General features: G+C 36.1%; 1 protein-coding gene across 16 annotated transcripts in view; it reads right to left on the bottom strand.

Moving 5' to 3' along the window:
* Trpgamma (Transient receptor potential cation channel gamma) overlaps positions 1-21819 on the bottom strand; it is a 141536-nt gene that overhangs the window by 34379 nt on the left and 85338 nt on the right. For 14 of the 16 annotated variants that reach the window (XM_074139930.1, XM_074139928.1, XM_074139921.1 and 11 more), the window contains 9 exons: positions 14184-14314; positions 10280-10517; positions 8897-9039; positions 8052-8253; positions 6246-6416; positions 5930-6164; positions 5038-5196; positions 4825-4964; positions 489-598 (listed from right to left, as the gene is read on the bottom strand). In XM_074139930.1, coding sequence (XP_073996031.1) covers positions 489-598; positions 4825-4964; positions 5038-5196; positions 5930-6164; positions 6246-6416; positions 8052-8253; positions 8897-9039; positions 10280-10517; positions 14184-14296 — 1511 coding nt within the window. In that variant the 5' untranslated portion in view covers positions 14297-14314. Of the gene's footprint in view, positions 1-488; positions 599-4824; positions 4965-5037; positions 5197-5929; positions 6165-6245; positions 6417-8051; positions 8254-8896; positions 9040-10279; positions 10518-14183; positions 14315-15729; positions 15874-21819 lie in introns of those variants that run through there. The other 2 variants (XM_074139929.1, XM_074139935.1) reach the window with 2 other exon arrangements.

Raw genomic sequence — 21819 nt, 5'->3', positions numbered from 1 at the left:
TAACAAAAAACTCAGGGGACACGTGTAGTTTTTTGTAGGAGATTAAAAACCCAGGAGACACTTTCTAGCTATCTTAGATTCCGTGAAAAAGTCGTTATCCATATACCTTGGGACACCCTGTATAGTATGTGCGTATAAAACTAAATCTAGTGAACGAGTTGAGAGCGGCTTTTTCCCTAGGCATTGGCAATTTGTCCATTAGATTCCAGTTGATGTTTTCCCAATTACTATGAATTTCTATTCTTGTTTTAAGCTTTGTCTATCTAGCTATCTAATTAAAACTGTCCGATAGGACCGTTGTATAAGGGTTGCATCCTAAAGTGCATGTATATTAAAAATAAACAAACTTTCTGAATAGAAAACTTTGGGTTAAGAACTGAATGAATTTACATCATTCGTTAAATTTAGCGTAAAGAACTGGAAGAACGCATGGCTTGTAATATGAACGCCGAAACCGGAAGAAACGTCTTAAAATCTATTACTTTTACCTAAATATATTTGCAGCAGAAAAGAGTCCTTCAGATATAAGCATGGGGTCCCACGTATCCCATTCCTCCCTGGGGATGTCCATAGCTCTGGGGTCGCTATGCTTCTGAACCTGCAATCAAATTACTTCCGGTAAAGTGAATATGATGAAATTAAAGTAAAGAAAACTCAAGTAAGGTATGAGAACGAGCTTTAGAAAATGATTTAAAAATATAATTCTAAAACCTTTCTTTAAAAATGACAAGAAATTTAAAGCTTTCAGCAATTATGTGTACTTCAAAGAATGCCCTTGAAGGTAATTAAGGGATTGACAGCTAAGTGCTAATGAATGGTCAGCCAACACTAAAATAAACATTCTGATTTCTTAGAATTAAATAAAAACAGCAAGCCCTACATTTGTGCTTTGTGCCTTCCAAAGTAGCGGATAGCTTGTATAAGTTAAAATAAAATTACACAAACAAAAAATTATAAAACAAAATTGCAACACTTTTACAATTGTTAGAACTAATGTACAATTAAATTTAGTGGGCAGATAAAGAGAATTACAAATATCGCCCACTCTAATTTAAAGCCCAAACAAATTTGTTTTACTTTTAATGTTCGTTCGGTTTTTATATACAACCCAATTTTCTTAGCTATAAATATGTGTTTTATTTTTTATGCATTATTCTCAGAGTATTCTATTTTCGTTTCTAATTCGTTCCATTTTTGTAGAATGCCTCATCTCTTTCGTAAATCAATGGTTGAAAATAAATGGTAGAAAACCAATGGAGAAATAAAATAAATTCATTAAGTGCTTTAAGTTTCATTAAGACATAAGAGTTTCGAGACTATATCTTTACAACTCTTTAATACGGTATGCGTAAAAAGTTCGCTTTCTGGTCTGGGGTCTTCTTATCTCAGGGGCCCTCGGGATGGAACGATTTTTAAGCATTCTTCAAGTACGTCGTATGCAGTAATAATTAGTTTAAAATAATGGGAGAATTCCAGAAAGACTAAATCTAACTGTTAGGAATCATTATTTAATGTAGTGGTACTGGTAAGGTGTTCTTACTTAATAGAATGTTACGGTTACGGTATAGTAGTAGAAGTGGCTTCATCTTCGATGGGAAACTGAGAGTTAGAAGCAGAACTTCATTACCAAGTAGTAGTGAAGTCGCCCTTTGCATTCATTGGGTTTGAATCAATAGCAGGGTTGCACAAACTCGTTCACAGATTCCAGTTTCTCTACTCCATCTAGCCAATACATTCCTTCTAATGACATGCAATTGTAATAATTATTTATTATTCTGTCAGCGGTACAGATAACGAATCGGACGCCCTAGACTCCACTTCTTCTATTTACTTCGCGAGAGCAATCATCAACTCGAAACATTCATTCCACGATTACCACTTCCATCAAACGTACATGTTTTTTTTCTTCCTACATACAGAAACAAAAATAAATATGCGCCTAGATAAAAAAAAAAATCGCAGAAATATAACCCATATATTTTCTAATAATTAAAAATAATTTATTTCGGGAAAATTCATAAAAATATATAATGCTAAGTTTACTTATTTATATTTGTATATAATGTTCCCCGCCATTTTGTATGTTCTCTTTTTTTTTTTTGCATAAGGCTGTTGTTTAACAATTTTTAAAGATCTGATGATGATACGTACTATTATAACCAATCTAAGTTAAATGGTTAGCTATTCTTTACTGAACCAATATTTTGTAAGTGAAAGTGGCCTGCATAAGGGTTTGTTACATCTAATAAATTCTAAACTACTACATATTAATGAAAATTTAATGCAGTAAAATTACTAGAATGATAGAAAATTTTAATAAAACACAAAAGCCTTTTCAAACGGTTCTAAGTGGATGAAATTACAAATGAAATGCTAGGCACTTGCTGATTTGTGCACCTTTTGTCGATTTTGTGCCTTTATAATTCTATTCAGTTAAGTTGCATATCCGGTTTAGTTTTGTTCTTTTTATTTAAACATTTAGAATAAGCAATACTTTCATTACAACTTGATATTTTGCACCAGCAGAACTTAATCTACAACTGGAGAGATGATTTAAAATGATGCTTAGATTTGCTGTCTAAAACTAAATTTTTAAAGTTAATCATTTGAAATAAAAGTTGAAGGTATTTATTTTTTTGTAAACGGAAATTCCAAATTAGAATTGAAACCCCGAATAGAGTACTTCCTCTTAAAAAAAAATGGAATTGCGTTTACAGTTTACAGTACTTCTCCCTAAAAAGACCAAGAAAAATCAAATTGCGAACATTTTATTAAAATATGGAAAAGATTTTCAGAGTTATTATTGAATAATAGTTTAAGATTGGGCCTTTTTACGTGGGGGCCAAATCCGTTCCTTAAGTATATAGCATCGAGGCTCCAAAAACGATATCTACATAAAAGTTCGAATTGAATGACAATTCATTCATGCGTATTAATTTGAACGATTGCAGTACAACAGGATAGCAGTTTAAGGTCACGTTGGGATGTACTGAAACCCCACCATCCTGCCTATCGGACTAATATTTACAGAGTTATTATTAATAATAATTTTGGAGGGAGGGTGCCTTACATACAAGGGGCTAACTCCTCTCCCATTTGATGTAAAGCATCCAGATTCCCGAAGACAATCTACATAAAATTCCAAATCGAATCGTACCTCATTCATGAAAATTGTTTACAAAAAAAGTAACAACAAGAACAGTTTTGAAAATGCTGTTTTTTCTAATTTTCGGCTACTTTTCTCTCGACACCTATCAAATTTACGTTTTTACAAAAAAAAAATTCTCTTGTATACCAGGACAAAAATCGTTAAATTTGGGTGTTTTTCAATATAACGCTTTTACTTGCAGTTTTTGACGACCAAACCTTATAGAACTCTCCTATAGTTGTATTAATAATACAATACATCTGCTATTTGAGAATTTGCACCTCACTGAGCGTCAATAAATCATCATTGTTCTTTAAAGTACACACTACTTTTGCTTATATTCTATTGGCAGTCCTTCTGTGTTCAACATTGCAACTTCAAAGTTAAGTCACTGCATACCTTACCCACCCTAACATCGCTTCGAGAACTGAACGACTGAGGGTCCTCGCTCCTCATTTTGAAAGTAATAAATGTTGAATTAAATAAGTTAGAATAACTATTTAAATGTTATTTGCTACACGTTATAAAGATGTTTTATCGGTGATACGTAGGCATTCGAGGTGTGACTATTAAATAACGAGACTATTGCTGTAAAACATTTTATTTTAAATTTATACATATTTAGTTACTATCACCTTCAATATACACCCCTTCCCTATCCCTCAACGCTCCATGCGAATTTACCATTGTTCGAAACAGTGCTGGAGTGCTGGAAGTCTTTTTTTGTGAGCTCCTGCATGACGCTTGCCACTGTTTCTTTCACAGCTTCAACGGACTGAAATCGTGTTCCTTTTAATGCAGATTTGACTTCGGGGAACAAATTAAAGTCACATGGGGCCAGGTCCGGCGAATAAAGCGGATGGTCTAAAACTGGGATGTTGTACTTGGCTAGAAACGTCTTGACAGACAATGCAGCGTGAGCCGGCGCGTTGTCTTGATGGAGAATCCATGACTGGTTCTTCCACAAATCAGGTCGTTTTTTCCTTACTCTTTCACGGAGTTGAGCAAGCACCTTGATAGTAATAGCGGTAGTAATATTGATTAATTATAATCGATATTTTCATCCGTTTTGGACCTAGAAGGGCAACCCGGGCAGTTATCATCTCCGACGTCTTCTCGGCCATCTTGGAAACGCTTGAACCTCTCAAAAACTCACGCATGTGATTACCATTCATCGCCATAAACTTCTTTTAATAAAAGATAAGGTTTTACCAAGTTTTGATGTGAAATTTCACAACTCGTTGCTCTACTACAAGTGTAGTATCTGTTTTCGGCAAAACGAAACTAACAGCTCTTACACAAACGACGGTTCCGGTCAGACAGATTTCTCTACAAACATGTGAGACGCTCCAATCGAAAGAGAAGGCTTTACGCTGCACAGCTGTCGGGCGTTAGGATTTGGCGCATGCATAGTTCTTCTGTAGCAGCATCAGTCTCGTTATTTAATAGCCACACCTCGTATTCAATGGTAAATTAGAAATTAGGTATTTAGCGGATACATGTGTGTTATATGGGTAGTTATGCACCCTTTAATCTTAGAGAGGAAGCTGAAATGACTTTGCAACCAACTCTTAAGCAAAATGTTCCTAACCCTACAGTTGTGGCTCCTAACAAAGAAAGAAAACAAAGGGAATATACACAAGATAAAAAGATTGGGGATAATGTGGATAAGATACCTGATAGTAGGAGACGATTCTCAGGGCGACCGTAGCCACATACAGGGAATTGGTGATGAAGTCGATCACATTCCACATGTCGGCCAGGTAATCCTCCAGCCCTACATCCCACAGCTGTTTCACCTCGCTCCACATGAGCCCTTTGCAAACAAAATATTACTTTTAGTCCTACAGCAAGCTCTTCTATACACAATGCATGTACTTGGTAGATACCTGCCACCCAGCCCAATATCAGCCATTCAATGATGGTTGGCATTGAGCCTCTCTTTGTTGGTTCCGATTTAATTACGCTTTCCGTCAGATTTCCGCTCTCTCCGTTTGTGGTCCAATCTAATAGCGTTTCTATCCTCTGCGACGCCAAAATTAATAAGACTGGAAATTATTTTTTTTATTACCGCAAAATAATTAATTCAGCAAGATAAATAAGTAATTGAAGTTTTTCTATCCAAAGAATTCAATATCAAGAAAGGAATTTGGTTTAGAAAGAAGGAAGTAAAGATGGTACCCAAGAAGAGGTGCCAGACGCCTAGCAGAGACTAACCAGTTGGAATGACGCCTCAAGTGAGCCATTTTTGGCTTCGAAGAGGATACGAAGTCATTTATAAAATACTTGCTATTTTGACTTTAATATTCGTGAAAAGAGAGACTAATAAAAACAATGAAGCAGAGGGTTGTAACACTGTAAAGAATATAGAGTTTGGAAAGGTAATACGTACGGCAACGGGGGTAGAAATTGGTTTATTCAATTTAATACGACTGAGAGTTTAAAAAGTTAAAAAAAGTCTTTTAAAGCCACTCATTCACTTAAGGAGGTTAATCCCAAGAATCTTCCCAATGAAACCAATGAGTATTCTATCTTTGTTTCTAAATTTCTAAACAAAAACTTCACTACAAACAAAAAAAAATCCTTAAAATTTAGTAAGCAATCAAAGGACCTGTACATTCCTTCGAGACGAACTCAATTAGGAAAAGTGTGAGCCAAGCGCCAACCACTCGTTTGAGTCGAAAGACGCTCTAAGATCGATCACTCTGATTAAAACATTGGTCACAATCATTACGTATGCATTTAGTAACACTTCATCTGCAAAATAATAAAAAAACTTACATAGAAATGTAAAGTAGGAGGCGGAATGGCAAATAAATTTGATGAATGGTTTCCTCAAAGTTTGTCCAGGTTTGGAATGGGGTGCAATAATGTACATGAGGGAGAAGATGGGGAACATGGTCCCTATTCTAATGATCTGTAAAGCTTGTAAGACCATGTTCTGTCTCCTGAAGCCTGGCAGCCCTTCATACCAAATAGAGGCCAACAGCTGCTGTACGTTTGGATGGGCGACAAACTGTAATCAGATTGATTGAATAGAACGGAGTTATGAAATCTTGACACAGTTTCCATAGTGACAGGACAAACAAATATATACCTTCTTCTGGCGGAATTTGATGGCCAGTTTCAGTCTGTTTAGATGCATCCTCTCGCCATGCTCAAACGCTGGTCCTGTAGGATCGTGATTAAGCAGTACTTCTAGTTCGTAGGAACTTCTCGTATGATCTAGAAGTGCCGTGGCAAAGTCCTGACACTGTTTGCGAAGTTCCTAAATATAAAATTAAATTAAAAACCAAATAGTTAATAATAAGAATCTATAAGGGAAGGGATTAGCTATGCGGTTAGCATACTGGACTCCCACGCGGAGGTCCCGGGTTCGAATCCAGCAGCTGACCCTTAGATTTTCTCTTCCTAGGAGCTTCTTACAGCTCACTGTCTGGTGATGGACAGTGTTGTCTGTAACGAGAGAACACTGTCCGGAGGCCGGCAGTGCACTGGAAAAAGTTCCGGGCGCTAATAACCTCAGCTGTTGATGCGCAAAAAAAAAAAAAAAATAAGAATCTATAAACAAAAACAAAAAATTACTTGTGTTGTACAAATTGCCTGAAATGAAATGCAACAAACAATAAACGATATCTTGTATAGATTTTCTTAGCAATAAAAACTTGCTCCTCATTAGAATGCGTTTAGGACTTAAGACCGCAAGGTCTTCACTAATTGCTCATTCACTCTCACTTTTTTGCAATGCAATATCTTCTTAACGCTAATATCTTGACTTGAGCCACCTGACCTGGCATCTCCATAGAAAATCTGTCTACTAGAGGGACTAAGAGCTCTTCCTGTGAAGAAGTTGACTACCTCCATAATCCTGGTCACTGATGCCGGTTACTGACACACCTGGCTTTATTACTCACATGCGACAGAAGCTTAGTGAGTCGAAGGCAAAATTCCTTCCTTTCACTCTTACATTCAAATAAAATAATAGGGAAGGGATTAGCTATGCGGTTAGCGAACTGGTCCCGGGTTCGAATCCAGCTGCTGACCCTTAGATTTTTTTCTCTTCCTAGGAGCTTCTTATAGCTCACTGTCCGGTGATGGACAGTGTTGTCTGTAACGAGAGAACACTGTCCGGAGGTCGGCAGTGCACTGAAGAAAGCTCCGGGCGCCAATAACCTCAGATGTTGACGTGCCTTAAATCATTAAAAAAATAAAATAATAGAACTGGGTCCATCTGCAGAGATGTTTTAACAAAAAAAGAATACTCTGATGAAACTTAAAAACAAACTATATTTTAACCCTGAACATACTTTAGAAGAAATTAATGGAACCATTTACATACATATGTAAATTATAGCCTACATTGGGTACAATAGAATACAACAAAACAAGCAAAACACGAACTAATAAACTTTAAACCAAACAAAAACATAACCCTCATTATAAAATAATAGCAAAAAGCCTTCTATTTACTAAACATAAACACTAAACCTGACCTACAATTAAATAAAAATTAAAAATAAAATTCCTTTATTAAAGTAAGAAAACTTTAGTAGATGAAATAATAATAATTATAATAATGGCTTATTTCGTTTTCAGTAGAGACTCAAATCCTCTTCAAAACATGGAATCTCTTGGAAAATTCGAATTTATGAAATTTTCCCCGCACCAATTACTTGCTTGTTTATTAACGAGATAAATACATAAAAATGGAAACGTTTTACAACGTTATTGGTTGAAATCTGATTTACTTTTATATTCGAGAAATATAGCGGTGGACTTAGGAAGCGCACAGCTGAAAAGGTCACGCTCATTGAATTTATTCTAAATATAATGGAATGGTTGCCGGTAAAAGCAATTTTCAGTTTTTACATTGGCCGTACTCCGAATGAAGTTTCATTTGTACCTGGTATTCAGTCTTAAATTCATGTTCCATAAATGAAAGTCTTCTCAGTTCCCAGGATAACTCGAAAGCGGTGAGAATGGGGTCCTTAGAGCTGAGCGCAATCAGACTAGGGCTGGCCAGGGCCCTGTAAGCGTGTATCCTCGAACGAGAATGTCGTAAAGAGTCTTCGTGCCTGGAGGTAACACATTCATCGCAGCCACACCTGCAAAACCACCAGCTACATTTCAAACTTCACAACTAACCACATTCCTAACCTAAATTCAGTAGCATAGCGAGGTTACATTACGCTCAGGGTAAATTGTGGCCGTAGTGAGTAAAAGGGTTTTGTTTTTTGTTTTACTTAATTAGATTTACTTACCAACTACCTACTGTAGAAAAGAGTCAACATCTGATATCATAGTGATAAAACCTAATAGATGAGAACATATTTGTAGGTGGCTCTCTGTGGAGGAAATTTTGACAAAATATTATTCCAGCCGAAAAATTTAAATAACATTTTTGCATATGGCTGTTATTTAAGGATTTTTAAAGATTTGATGATGATACCTCCTATTATAACCAATCAAAGTTAAATGGTGTGCTATTCTTTACAGAACCAATATTTTGTATATGAAAATGGCCTGGGTTTGTGACATCTTATAAATTCTAAATTACTACTATTAATGAAAATGTAATGCAGGAAAATTACTTAAATGATAGAAAATTTTAATAAAACACAAACTTTTTCAAACGTATGTAAATGTTTTCTAATGATGAAAGAATCATTATTAATTATTAGAATTATTATTATTATCATGAAATCATGTTGCTGAAAGAGCGAAAATAAGAACAACGAATAGAGGTACCTGACGGCGTGCGGCATAGGTAACGTGGCACCTCGGTCCAGCAGAATTTTGATTATTTCATAATTGTCCCGGTGAGCAGCTAGTATCAAGGGAGTGATGTCCGGAGTGAACGTGGCCGTGTCTGGGGGCAACGCTTCCCAACTCTGCAACACAACATACCAGCAGCTTCATTAGCTAAGTTTAATAATCTATTTAGGTAGAAGCTTAAAGAAGTGGTGAACAGCTGCCTGGTTCAATGTGTAACTTTTTTTTAAACCTTAACTTCAGGTGCATCAACTCCTCAGATTCGAGTCTTTTTTATTATTCTTTCGAGTTATCACTGCCTATTGGCAGTGTGTGGAGCGAGAGAACGCTGTCCATTACCAAATAAAGAGGTGTAAGAAGCTTCTAGAAAGAGAAAATCTACAAGTAAGGCACCTGGTTTCAAATCCAGGATCTTCTCAGGTGATCTCTTCAGGGTGTAAAGTCGGCAACTCGTCTCCGGAACTGGGACCAAAGTTTCAGAAATTTGCAAGGGTAGGAGATTGTGTCGGCAAAGCGGCACAATCCTCTTCCATACGGAAGGCCTTAAATAAACATGCCTTGTAAATGCATAAACATGTGCAAAATCAGGCATGCCAAGATCAACAATCCAACCTACTTTTTTGCAATTCAACTGTAAGGTTTGTTTTAAACCAAAAAACCCGAAATATTATTGTCTTTGCTAACAATAATATGAATATAAATAACTATAAATTTTAAAAGTAAGTAATAATCTTATCACTTTTATTCAAAACATTTTTTTCAGAAAGGCTTGATGCCTTTTATCGAGGGTAATCGCGTGATCAAAATCGTCGAGCTCAGTTGCAATTCTTATAATTATAAATATTTTATTATGTATAAAACAAGTCACTCTAGTTCATTACAGTCCCTTTTCAGTGACTGCTGGAACCTTGACAATGCTTTACTGGTGGACAACGAGCTACCAGGCTCCTAATAATTCAAGTGAAGATCATGATAACCATGTTTTGTGCTTTGGCATGGTGTAAAGGCCTTTCTTATAGAAGTGGTATGGTTGTATCTTTATTAAACGAACAGGGCTTTTTCTTGAAAGAACAAGAGTAGTAAAGCCAGATATGTAAAATCCTAACCAGTCTAAAACGTCCAAAGTGACACATTGTTGGCACGCCAATCCATTATTGTGAAAGGTTCAAATGTGATACAAGTTATGTGAACATTCTTTGTAGGTTTGTTTTCTTTGTATGAGTATTCTTTGTATGCACTAAACCCAGAAATTTTGAATTGTTGTTGGAGGTTTATTAAGACAAATGAATTGATTAATATCCAAATTAAGAAAAAAACACACACACACACACACAAGAAGTATGTTATAAAAGAACTGACCGCTGGTTGTCCAGGTTTGGCAATAGACTCTTCATGTTCTAGGAGAGCCTCCACAGCCTCGACAAACTCTTCAGAGATTGCATGCAGCAGAGCGTCTTTTGTTTCTACCCGGTGTTTAATTAGCAATTCAACCATTTCTGGATTCTCATTATCAATAGCCATCAGCAGCGCAGTTCGTCCTAACGGATCTACGCAGTTCATGTTGATGTAGTTTGTTTCCATGGCCTTCTGCAACATCCTGTAAACATTTTAGATTATAGTGCATCCACTAACTGCTTCTTTGAAAGCGATTACCTGTAACTGATTAACAAAACACTGACAAGAAAGCAATAATTGCAGAAGCAAGTTTACTTTGGTGTACTGTTATTTTTTGTAACTTTGCTTTTAACGTTTGAAAAACGAAATCTTTGATTTTCTTTTTCTATATATTTTTTTTACTAGATGGTGATCTGCACACTAAAATCATTAAAATGTGGAAATTAATTTTCATAGGTGTTTTTCAACTTAAAAAATTGTTGGATCTATTTGTATAAAGAAAAGCCAGCAAACATTTTCGTGAAAATCACTAAGAAATAAAAAAATCTAATTTGTGGATGAGCAAACACACATTATGTGTTTCCCCTAAGTACGAAACTGTAAGCAACACGGTTTTTACAAGATCCCTACTGAATTGTCACCACTATTACTTGTAAAAATATTTTAGATAAATCCAATTTATCCAACAACTATAAGTAATCATTAAATTACCTATCATTATATTTAACTGCCTGATAGTAAGAAATGTCTGCTGGAGAGTCGATTTTGACTGTTATTCCATTATCATCTATTTAAATTAATAATGAGATTTTAAAACAGATTCAAGCATGGGGGTAACCAACAACTATTAAATTGTAAATATATGTACTGTTTAGGGTTGGCTGTACATATTGGGATGATAACTCCTGATGTAGCGGCCATCTTCTTGCATTTTACATGTAAAATTTAGTAAATTATCGGGGGCTAACTTAGTTGGACTGAACCAGCCTTAGCAGGGATTGGTTCCTCAGTGAAAATGTGTATTTGTTTATATTCATATTAATATAAAATTTTATTTTATTAATATATATAATTTTTTAAGGCTTTAAAAATCATGTTTTTGCAGATATTTGTTTTCATTACTGTGAGTGCCTAAAATATTGCTGTGGATGTACAGCAAAGTTGATATCAGATGACAAATTCTGACACCAAGTTGCTTCATAATAATGCACATGGGACGGCGGCCTCGGCAGCTATCGCCACAAAACATACTCGTATTATTAACATTGTATTCTACTGGAATCTATTTAAGTATTTAACTAGAAACTAACCAGTTATTGAAAGTTTTATTATTAAGACATGCATTACTATTATGAAGCAGGAGCAATCACAAGCAATCTCCTTAATCTAATCAAAATCAGACGAAAATTATTAAGAGGAGTAGGGAGAGGAGGAGGTTTTTAAGAGGAGTAAACTCCGTTTCTAATGTTGTAGACATCAAAAACCACAAAAGCTATTTCCACATAGAATTTCGAATGCAATGGGAATTCTATCATGTAATACTTCCCTTTAGTACGTGTAAGAGCAGGATTGCGCTTAAAAATTACTTAAGTAAGCTCTAACGCCTGTTTCGTGTCAAATTTTGTCAAAATCGGGCTAGGTTTGCAGAGTTATCAGTAAATAATTGTTTTAGAGGGGGCCTTACCTTAATGGGGCTTCCATATAATATACAGCATCGAGACCTTCAAAAGTCTCATCTTCATTAAATTCAGAATCGAATGACCTTTTATTCATGAAAATCGGTTCATGCGTTTAGGCGCTACGTTGTTTACAAAAAGGTAACAACAACAAGATTAAGAACAATTTTTAAAAATTCTTTCGTTTTTGCTCATTTTTGGCATCGTTTTGTTCGAAAACTGATTAATCTATTTTATGCTATTGAAAAAAATACAGTTACATATAGAGGAGGATTGTCCCGATAATTTAAAGAAAATTTGGGTATTTTATCTTTTATTGAAAAAGAGAATAAAATAGTCCAAGTTACGAGTTTTTCGACGCTACGCTTTTTCGTGCAGTTTTAGATAATTGACCCTTATACAACTGTCCTACCGTACAGTTTTAATTAGGTATTAAACTAAGTTAACACTACATCTGTATTTTCGACAGTAAAACACTTTTGGTTTTGTCTCTAATTATCTTAAAAAAGTTTAGGTACTCGTAGATAAGCGAAGACACAAAAATATTGCAATCTCCCCCTCGTCGAAAGATCCGAGAGTTAGGTGGGGATGAGATGAGACTCTTCAACTGATCTAGGTTGCACCCTGCCATGCTCGGCAAGGTGCTCTAAGTGGAAGCCAGAAAGATCCGCGTGCCGACCAGCTGGAGTGGCCAAAGAGGCGCGCTAATCACCTCAGCAGTCGATGCGCCATTTAACAAAAAAAATCCAAGAAAAACTGCGCGGTGTGACTTGATAACAGCGAATTCACCTAAACCTTTCTAAAAATGCATCAGTTATTTGTACTCTAGAAAAAATGATACTAAAATTAAATTAACCTTCCGACCTGCAATGAAATATGAATGTATTTAAAAGCTATAGCCGAATTAGAATGAATGGAAGAAAATGCTTAGAGAAGGATTACGTGATTTTAATTTTGGTTAAGCTATAAGGATGGCAGGAGCACAGAGTGCTGCTCCATCCATTAGCAGTATTATGTAAATAGCAGTATATAGTAGAATGATGAATGTGTGAAGCGAATGTATTGTAGGTAAGAATGGAGAGTGAGTGATATTCTAGTGATAAGCACCTAGACGATGCTGGCTGTATGGCGGAAGCCAATGTCAAAAAAAAAAAAAAGAAAAAAAAAAAAACCTTCCGACCTCTCCGTTTGTTACCCTTACAAAAATACTGGAAAAACTGCTATTTTCAAGCAAATCCAGTCCTCTCAATAAAAAATACTTTAGGTTGCTGACGCTGGATCTTAAAATTTTGTTCATAAATTAAAAATAAAAATTCCGAAATGGAAAATTTTTCGCCTCTCTTCTTGACGGCTCAAACCCTCTGGAAAAACTTTTGGCTCCGCCTGATTTCCCAACACATCGATTAAAACGCCGAGGTCTCCTGACCCCTCCAAAACGAGATTGTCGCTAGTGCGCTCTTTCTCTTCTCCAGTTGATCCAGCAAAAAAATTACATCAGATTCCCCGATTATAATCTGTAGATTGTGAATGGCAAATGAATAAATTAATTTAAAAAATATATAGACTAAGCTTTTATTTGTATTAAATGAATCATGAATAAAATTGTAATGATAACAATGCAACTTGTTCTATTTTCTTACAATTATTGTACAATTCTCGAACACATTCTCATTTAATTTTTTTTTTATGTAATGTTCCGCATTATCAACTGAGGTCTAAAGAACCCAAACTTAATAAATAGTAAGAATACTGAAGGGAGAATTAACTCCAACTTCATATTTCCCGTTACGTAGAAATGAAGTGAGTTCTGCTTAATAGGGTGTTTGCTATAAGTTAGTTTTGTAGAAAAGGACGCTAAGCCATGCTAAAGTTACCATTGTGACACAATTATCGAATATTATTTCTGTTCGAATACACTAACGACTAGTTCTTATGTCATAGACCATGATTTTCAAAATCCAAATTAATGGGATGTTATAATTTTGGTACTATCAGATGGATCTGGAGTATTTGGTTTCGAAAACCCTTGAGAGAATATGAAGAAGCCTTATTAGGCATATGTATTTCAGATTTGTGGGAAAACAAAATCAATGCGTTTTGTAAAGTAAGATGATTGAAAGGGGCAGGTGACTTACCAATTGCTCTAGAAAACATTCTCACAACAAAAATGTTGAAAGCGAGCAAGCACTAACCTTCTTGTAGTGGCCACGTCGCCTCGCTCCACGGCCAGCAAGAACTTCTTTTCATCGAGCGACAACTGCGCCATCTCTTGGTGCGGCCGGACGACATTCTCCTCCTCCATCATGCCGTGGATACTGTGCCTCTGCAACATATCGCAGCAATTTTTTATTATTAACTTTTATGCTACTACTCGTATTACCATTTTCAACATCAAGAGCAATCTGCACTCAAAGCAATCGCTTACAAACTCCCACATCATTTCCTTTCTATGTACAAACAAGTAAACAAGATTAATATCAAAACAGCGTTGTTTTTAGAATGTTATAGCGCAGGCGCCAATTTGAAGTCAATTAAGCACTCCATTAAGAAGTTATTTTATTATTAATACTTTTTTTTTTTTACGCGCATACACATCTAGGGTATTAGAGGCTCATTTCTTAATTATTTTTAAATAAAGAAAAGTGCTTTCGTCCATATTAAAACGAGAAAAGATATTATTGGATTATAGAATTAATTACGAGATGAAGTAATGGAAGATAATTATTTTCAGACTGGACGCTCGATATTTTTGGATTGTTAGCGCAATAACACCGAAGATTATATCCCAAGGAAAAGAGACAATAGATTGCAACTAGAGATAATCATCTAATTGCCACGAATAACATAACATATTAATTATCGAATATGGAAGATGGAGAAATAATTTCAAACTGCAACAAAGTCAAGTACAAGGGAAAGGGTAGATTTGAATTAGACAATGAAAATGAAGGAAGAAGGTCAAGCAAGAAAACATTTTTATTTTTGTGCTAATAGGTAAATAATTGCAAATGAAAAAGAGGAAGAGGAAGTTGATATCAAGATAAGCCAAACTGAAGAAAGGCTGAGCATGAAGAAATCTGAAATGATGATTTGGACAAGAAAGAACAGAATTAAGTGAGAGTTCTAAACTTGGTGAGCTAAATGTGTTTCCGAAGATCTATGTTTTATTCGGAATTTTTGTTTTATTAGGAAAGTTGGAAGAGGAAGTTGCGCTTCTTCCAGCAGGAAATCCCCGCAATCGGTTTAAGCTGCTGCATTACTCCAGCAGGCCGGACAGCCATTGCGATGATCATAGACTTTTTACTAGTCAATGTAAATTGAATGAACATATGCATCGCTAGGGTCTTGCAATTGGTTCTCGGCTATTGGGGAAGAAGATTAAAAAATCAATAATGTAAATTGCTAGCTGATTAAATCAGATTTTTCTTTAGGATGTGTGCAAACTTGCAAGCAAGAAACCATCATCTACACAGCCAGGAGTTCACTGGCGGCACTCCTTGTCTTCTTGGTGTTAAGGCATAAGGTACGCAAGAGGACGTAAAGCAGCTTCAGGTTTGAATCCAATATGTTTGCTCTGTGCAGTAGAAAAAGTATTTAGTTGGGAATGGCGCAGAAAGTGAGCCAAAACTATGAAGGACCAATGAAATGAGGAGGAGTGTTGCGCATGTTTACGGTCAGTTGCAGAAAGTGTTCGGCCTTGAGGCAAGCCATCCAGTTGCAGTGTGCAATGTCACTCACCAGGCCGAAAGCGCTGCATCTTTCTCACTGTAGTCCTCTGCGCAGCAATCAAATGTTGAAAAATTTGTAAGCCAGTGATCCTGACTGTTCGGTCACAGAGGCAGCGTCCGAGTGCAACTACTGCCTGTGGACTACTGGGCCCCAGTCCAGAGGGTGAGGCACCACTAGCGCGCTCTCTAGTGCTGTTTCTCTAATTTAGATTATATCTAGCGTGGCCGACCGACCAAGCGGCCGTTCGCGTGACTCCTGCGTAATAAACCAAATCCCTTCCTCCAGAAGTTAATCTCACGCGCAGACTGGCCGCCTCACGAGAACTTACAACACACAGACGTGCACTACTACTTCTTTGAACTTGATTAAAGAAGGTTATTAGGCGTGAGCCGGCTACAAGCCACGACACTCAGCGCATATCCTGTTTGACTAAAGGCTAAAAAGAAGCATACCTCTTTCTCAACTTCAACCTCTTTAAAGAAGCGCACATTTGAAACTTTACAATAATCTCTCTGCTGCAATTCTAGTCACAACCAACTACTGCTTTTTGGCAGTGCTGCTTCCTTCCGAACAGTTATAATTCAAAAGGCAACTAAATGGAATTTCTAAAACTGTTGGCGAAAAAGTAAACTCAAAGAAAAAAAAAGTTCGTTTCTGAAAAGATTTTCCAAATAAATATCGTTTATTTTACCATCCAGCCATACTGTTTCCACATGGTTCTCCATAGTTTGGATTCCACGTACCAGTCTAACTAGTTTCTATCTGCTAATAAATAGAAAAGAATATGTTGTATCCTCATTGTCATAGATACGTAGATTTATTTTCTTTTTGTGACATCATTCTATGATATGACTGAAGATATAGCAACCTAATGTACATTGCGGAAACAGCTGAGATAACAATTTTCAGCCCTGATAACAAGAAATCGAACAAAATTTTAGCGATCATAAACATGACTGCGTCAGTAATGCCCATCGTTTTGAAATACAATCCTAAATTAATGAAAGTTATAAGCAAATTTTCCGTCCACGACAACTACTTAGCTAGTGGCACGTAAAGTCCTCCTGTAAAGTAGGCATTACTTACAGTGAGTTATGTTTTCAGCTGAGAACAATTAAATCACACATTTATTACTTAATCTTAGCTCGTCAGCTGGGAAGAAAGTTATTCCATTTCAAAAAATTTTAAGGGTAAATTCTATTCATCCATTCAATCTTCCATTCCAGTAAAACCGTGGTTCAATCAATACACAGAAGGTAAACGATTCTACAGCACTATCTGCAGGCTAAGATTCTATCATAATTATTCACCACATCATCTGGCGCGGATCGGAATTCAAAAAAATTCTACATGTGCACGTGATTCCGAATCAATAGCTGACGCCAATTATCTAATCTTAGCCTGTGACAAATATACCAGCGGCAGGTATCAGCTGTGGAAGGCAGTCCTGAAGACAGACTGTCCTCTACTGGCCGATTTACCACTATACTGACACACCATACAGACAACATCTACTTAGAACTGTACAACTACATCCAAACCAATAACATTACCATATAACAGAAATAAATTAATTATAGTTCCTCTATAACATCTTGTGACCCCTCACACACGTAGTAAATCCAATTTAATAATAATAATTGCAGCTGGCCCTTAGATTTTCTCTTCCTAGGAGCTTCTTACAGCTCACTGTCCGGTGATGGACAGTGTTGTCTGTAACGAGAGAACACTGTACGGAGGCCGGCAGTGCACTGGAAAAAGCTCCGGGCGCTAATGACCTCAGCTGTTGATGCGCAAAAAAAAAAAAAAAAAAAAAAAAAAAAAAAAAAAAAAAAAAAAAATAATAATAAAGCCATTTATTTGATTTCAGAATAGTACATTTTTATATACATAATACATGTTATTAATAAAACAAATAAAATACTAACTTTTCAAAAAGAAAGAATAATATAATATTGAGTAATTCTTGAAACCAGGCCCACAACTGAGCATAGGCCTCTCCCATTGAACTCCACAATCCTTGATCTTTCGCCTTCCTAGTCTATGATGGTCCAGCATGTTTTAAGATGTCATCCGCCCATCTCTTCTTTTGTCTGCCGACCCTTCTTTTCCTGAATTCCAGAGACCAGTTAGTAATTCGATTTGTCCAACGACCATCTTTCACTCTCATCAGCTTTCCTGCCCATTTCCACTTTGCCAACTTCACCTTTCTTATAATATCCATCAAACCAGTTTGCTCTCTCATAAATGTGCTCTTGACTTTATCCTTCCGACTAACTCCTAGCATACTCCTCTCCATAGCTCTTTGTGTAGTCTGAAGCCTATTTAGATTTAGTTTTGTGCAAGACCAGGTTTCGGCACCATACAGAAGGCAGGGCATTATGCATCGTTCTAAAACTTGACTTCTTTGTTTTATATTAATATTTCTATTTTTTACTAAGTATTTCAATGACCAGTATTTTTTCCAGGCAAGCGTAATTCGTCTTTCTACTTCTTTGCTGGTCCTGTCATCAAAACTAATTAGCTGCCCCAAATAAACTGTTTCTTTAACCCATTTTAGTTTGACATTGTCTAGAGAAATATCTTTAGTTTTATTATTGGGATTTGTAAATAAAACAGTTTTGTCAAGGTTAATAACTAGTCCAGCCTCTCTGCTAGCTGCCTCTAGCTCTACCAGCATTTTTCCTAAATCTTCGCACGTATTGGCAAACAATACTAAATCATCAGCGAATCTGAGGTGACTGAGTTTCCTTCCTTCTTCAGTGATGCCATAATCTTTCCAGTTTAAACATCTAAACAGTTCTTCAAGAGCACAGTTAAACAGAACAGGTGACAGTGGGTCTCCTTGTTTAACTCCCCTTTCAATGCTAAAATAAGGTCCTTTCCTGTCTGTCACTATGCTTGCTTTGCTGTCTCTGTATACTGATTTAATAATGTTTATATATTTATTGCATATATTTTGAGATTTTAATGCATGGAACATAAACGAATGCTTCAGGGAGTCGAAAGCTTTCTTCTGTTCGACAAAAGCCATGTAAACTGGAAATGGAAATTCCAAGCTTTTTTCGATAATTTGATTTACTACATGAATATGGTCTATGGTTGAAAATCCTGGTCGAAATCCTGCCTGTTCTGGAGGTTGATGTTTATTGAGATCTTCTGCAATTCTGTTATAAAGTAGTTTCATGAAAACTTTACAAACTGTTGATGTGAGACTTATAGGGCGGTAATTTTCTATATTTTGAATGTCTCCTTTTTTTTAGATCAACACAATATCTGAAAGCTTCCACTGATTGGGAATATTTCCTGTTTTCAATATAAGATTGAACAAATTTTTTCCATAGTTCTTTCACCGGCAAGTAAGACATTTTTAGCATTTCATTTGTGATAACATCACTGCCGGGGGTCTTATTTTTTTCAGACTTTTGAATATTACTTCTATTTTTGAATTGGTGAACTCTGGAACAGTTAAATCTGAGGATTCTTTGAAGAATTTTAAAAGTAACGGTTGATCTGAATCTTGGTACAGTTCTCTAAAATAATTAGATGCAATGTTTACTATTTCTCTTCTTTCCTTTTGTAAATGTCCTTTTCTATCAGCTAGCCTTATCGTCCAATTACTTTTATTACCAAGTTGTTTCCTCAGATTCCTTATAGAGTTGGAGTTTGAGATGGCATCTTCTATAAGTTTATCGTTAAAAGTTTTTAAATCCTTTCTAATATGGAACCTTACTAATTTGCAAATAGTGTTAAATTCAATTTTTTTGTCTTGCAGTTTTTCTTGTTTTTTGTTTCTCAAGTTCTCTTTTATTGATAAAGTCTTGGGTTTTTTCTGATAGTTTTCTGTGTTCCTGTTGCTTTTTATTTTTATTACAGAGGGTTTTTTTTAATTATATTTTCAATTTTATTGTATTGGTCTTGTACATTCTCTTCAGGAATTACTATTAAATAGGATACTATCTCCCTAAGTTCCTCCAATTTGTTGGAATAGTCATATTCAGGATCTAACAGAGTTCTATTGTTCCAGGCAGGTTTAGGTCTCAGCTTAATGGAGATGTTTAATTCAATTTTCAGCAATCGGTGGTCAGTATGTTCTTAGCTCGTCAGCTGGGAAGAAAGTTACTCCATTTCAAAAAATTTTAAGGGTAAATTCTATTCATCCATTCAACCTTCCATTCCAGTAAAACCGTGGTTCAATCAATACACAGAAGGTAGACGAGTCTACAGCACGATCTGCAGGCTAAGATTCAATCATAATTATTCACCACATCATTTGGCGCGGATCGGAATTCAAATAAATTCTACATGTGCACGTGATTCCGAATCAATAGCTGACGCCAATTATCTAATCTTAGCCTGTGACAAATATACCAGCGGCAGGTATCAGCTGTGGAAGGCAGTACTGAAGACAGACTGTCCTCTACTGGCCGATTTACCACTATACTGACACACCATACAGACAACATCTACTTAGAACTGTACAACTACATCCAAACCAATAATATTGCCATATAACAGAAATAAATTAATTATAGTTCCTCTATAACATCTTGTGACCCCTCACACACGTAGTAAATCCAATTATTCAACCTTAATTAGGCGCAAGCACTCAGAACCAATGGCTAATTTGCCATTGGCCAAAAAAAAAAAGTTGGTGATATAAAATTTGCTCGCTGGTGGGCCACATTAATTGAATGCTTCCTTTATAGTTTTACAATTTTCTGCTCCGAAAATGCTTCAGTTGTAGTGAACATGTGCAGTGTTGATGCCAACATTATTTTTACAATACTAGGAATCAAGAAAGTATAATTTAGTCAATTGCACTAAGAGAAGGTTGAGTGAGTATTCAAACCAATATTTTTATTATTTTCTTTAAAAAGGAGATATAATTTAAATCGTAGTTTAGTAGTGTAATTTAATTTAGTTTTAAAATCAGTTGGTTGTTGTGATTCAGTTTCTTGTGCGAGTTTTAATGACCAAGAATTTATGAGATTGAGAAGAGACTTTGTGTCTCGATGCAAAAAGTTGTTTGAGGTGAAAATTTAAAAAGTGCTTCATTCGAATTTATTCTTAAGGAGCCAGTTCTGAACTCTATTCTGAACAATTTGTTATGATTCATGGTACGTGGTTGTCAAATATCTCTCTAATTATGAGAAACAATGGCCGCTTGGTAGTGCCACACCCATGGTAGCGCCACTCTGCTTGATAGTGCCATACCGCTTGGTAGTGTCATACCGCTTGATAGTGCCATACCGCTTGGTGGTGCCATACCCTTAGTAGTACCATACCACTTAGTAGTGAAACACTGCTTAGTAGTGCCGTAACGTTTGATAGTGCCATACCGCTTGATAGTGCCATACCGCTTAGTAGTGCCACATCTGTGGTAGTGCCATATTGCTTGATAGTGCCATACCGCTTGGTAGTGTCACACGGCTTGAAAGTGTCACACCTATGGTAGCGCCACTCCGCTTGAAGTGCCATACCGCTTGATTGTGCCATACCGCTTGATTGTGCCATACCGCTTGGTAGTGCAAGATCACACAATTTGTGTCAAGGTTCGTCTCTAATTAAGATGTGTCTGAACTTCTTTCTTTCTCTCTCTGGTTACCGCCTCGCTTCTTCATATTACCACTTACTCCATGGCCCACTGTTTGGGAGATAAAAATCTTTACTCGGAAGAGACCAGAATGGCACGTTGTTTTAAACAACTGCGGAAACCAAAAGTAAAGATAAAGGACTGACATGGTTGAAGTGATTATTATCATACCTCGGAAGAAAAACTGGTCGCTCTTATTTTTAATAATTTAAATTAAAACATCACTACACTCTAAAAGACTTTTATTACATCTACTAATTAAGCAACGGATGTATTTTACGAAAAGTGTATTGGAATAATTTACAGTCGTCTGTTGGAGAATCAGCGGTTTTTAAGTTCACCGTGGAAGCCGTTACGATTCTTTGAGTTGCACTTTTGTGGTTATCCATTTTTTTCATGTTTCATTATCACGCATTCCTGATAGTGTACATGTGTGTTTCAGAATACTCGTCAGCATTCCCATTGCACTTTTTTATTTACATATTTGTTTGTTTGTTTGTTTT

This window comes from Rhodnius prolixus, unplaced genomic scaffold, assembly GCF_049639745.1.
Source record: "Rhodnius prolixus isolate KJV_2025 unplaced genomic scaffold, Rpr scaffold_6, whole genome shotgun sequence".
Classification (NCBI taxonomy): domain Eukaryota; kingdom Metazoa; phylum Arthropoda; class Insecta; order Hemiptera; family Reduviidae; genus Rhodnius; species Rhodnius prolixus.
This window is presented reverse-complemented; position numbering and strand designations above follow the sequence as displayed.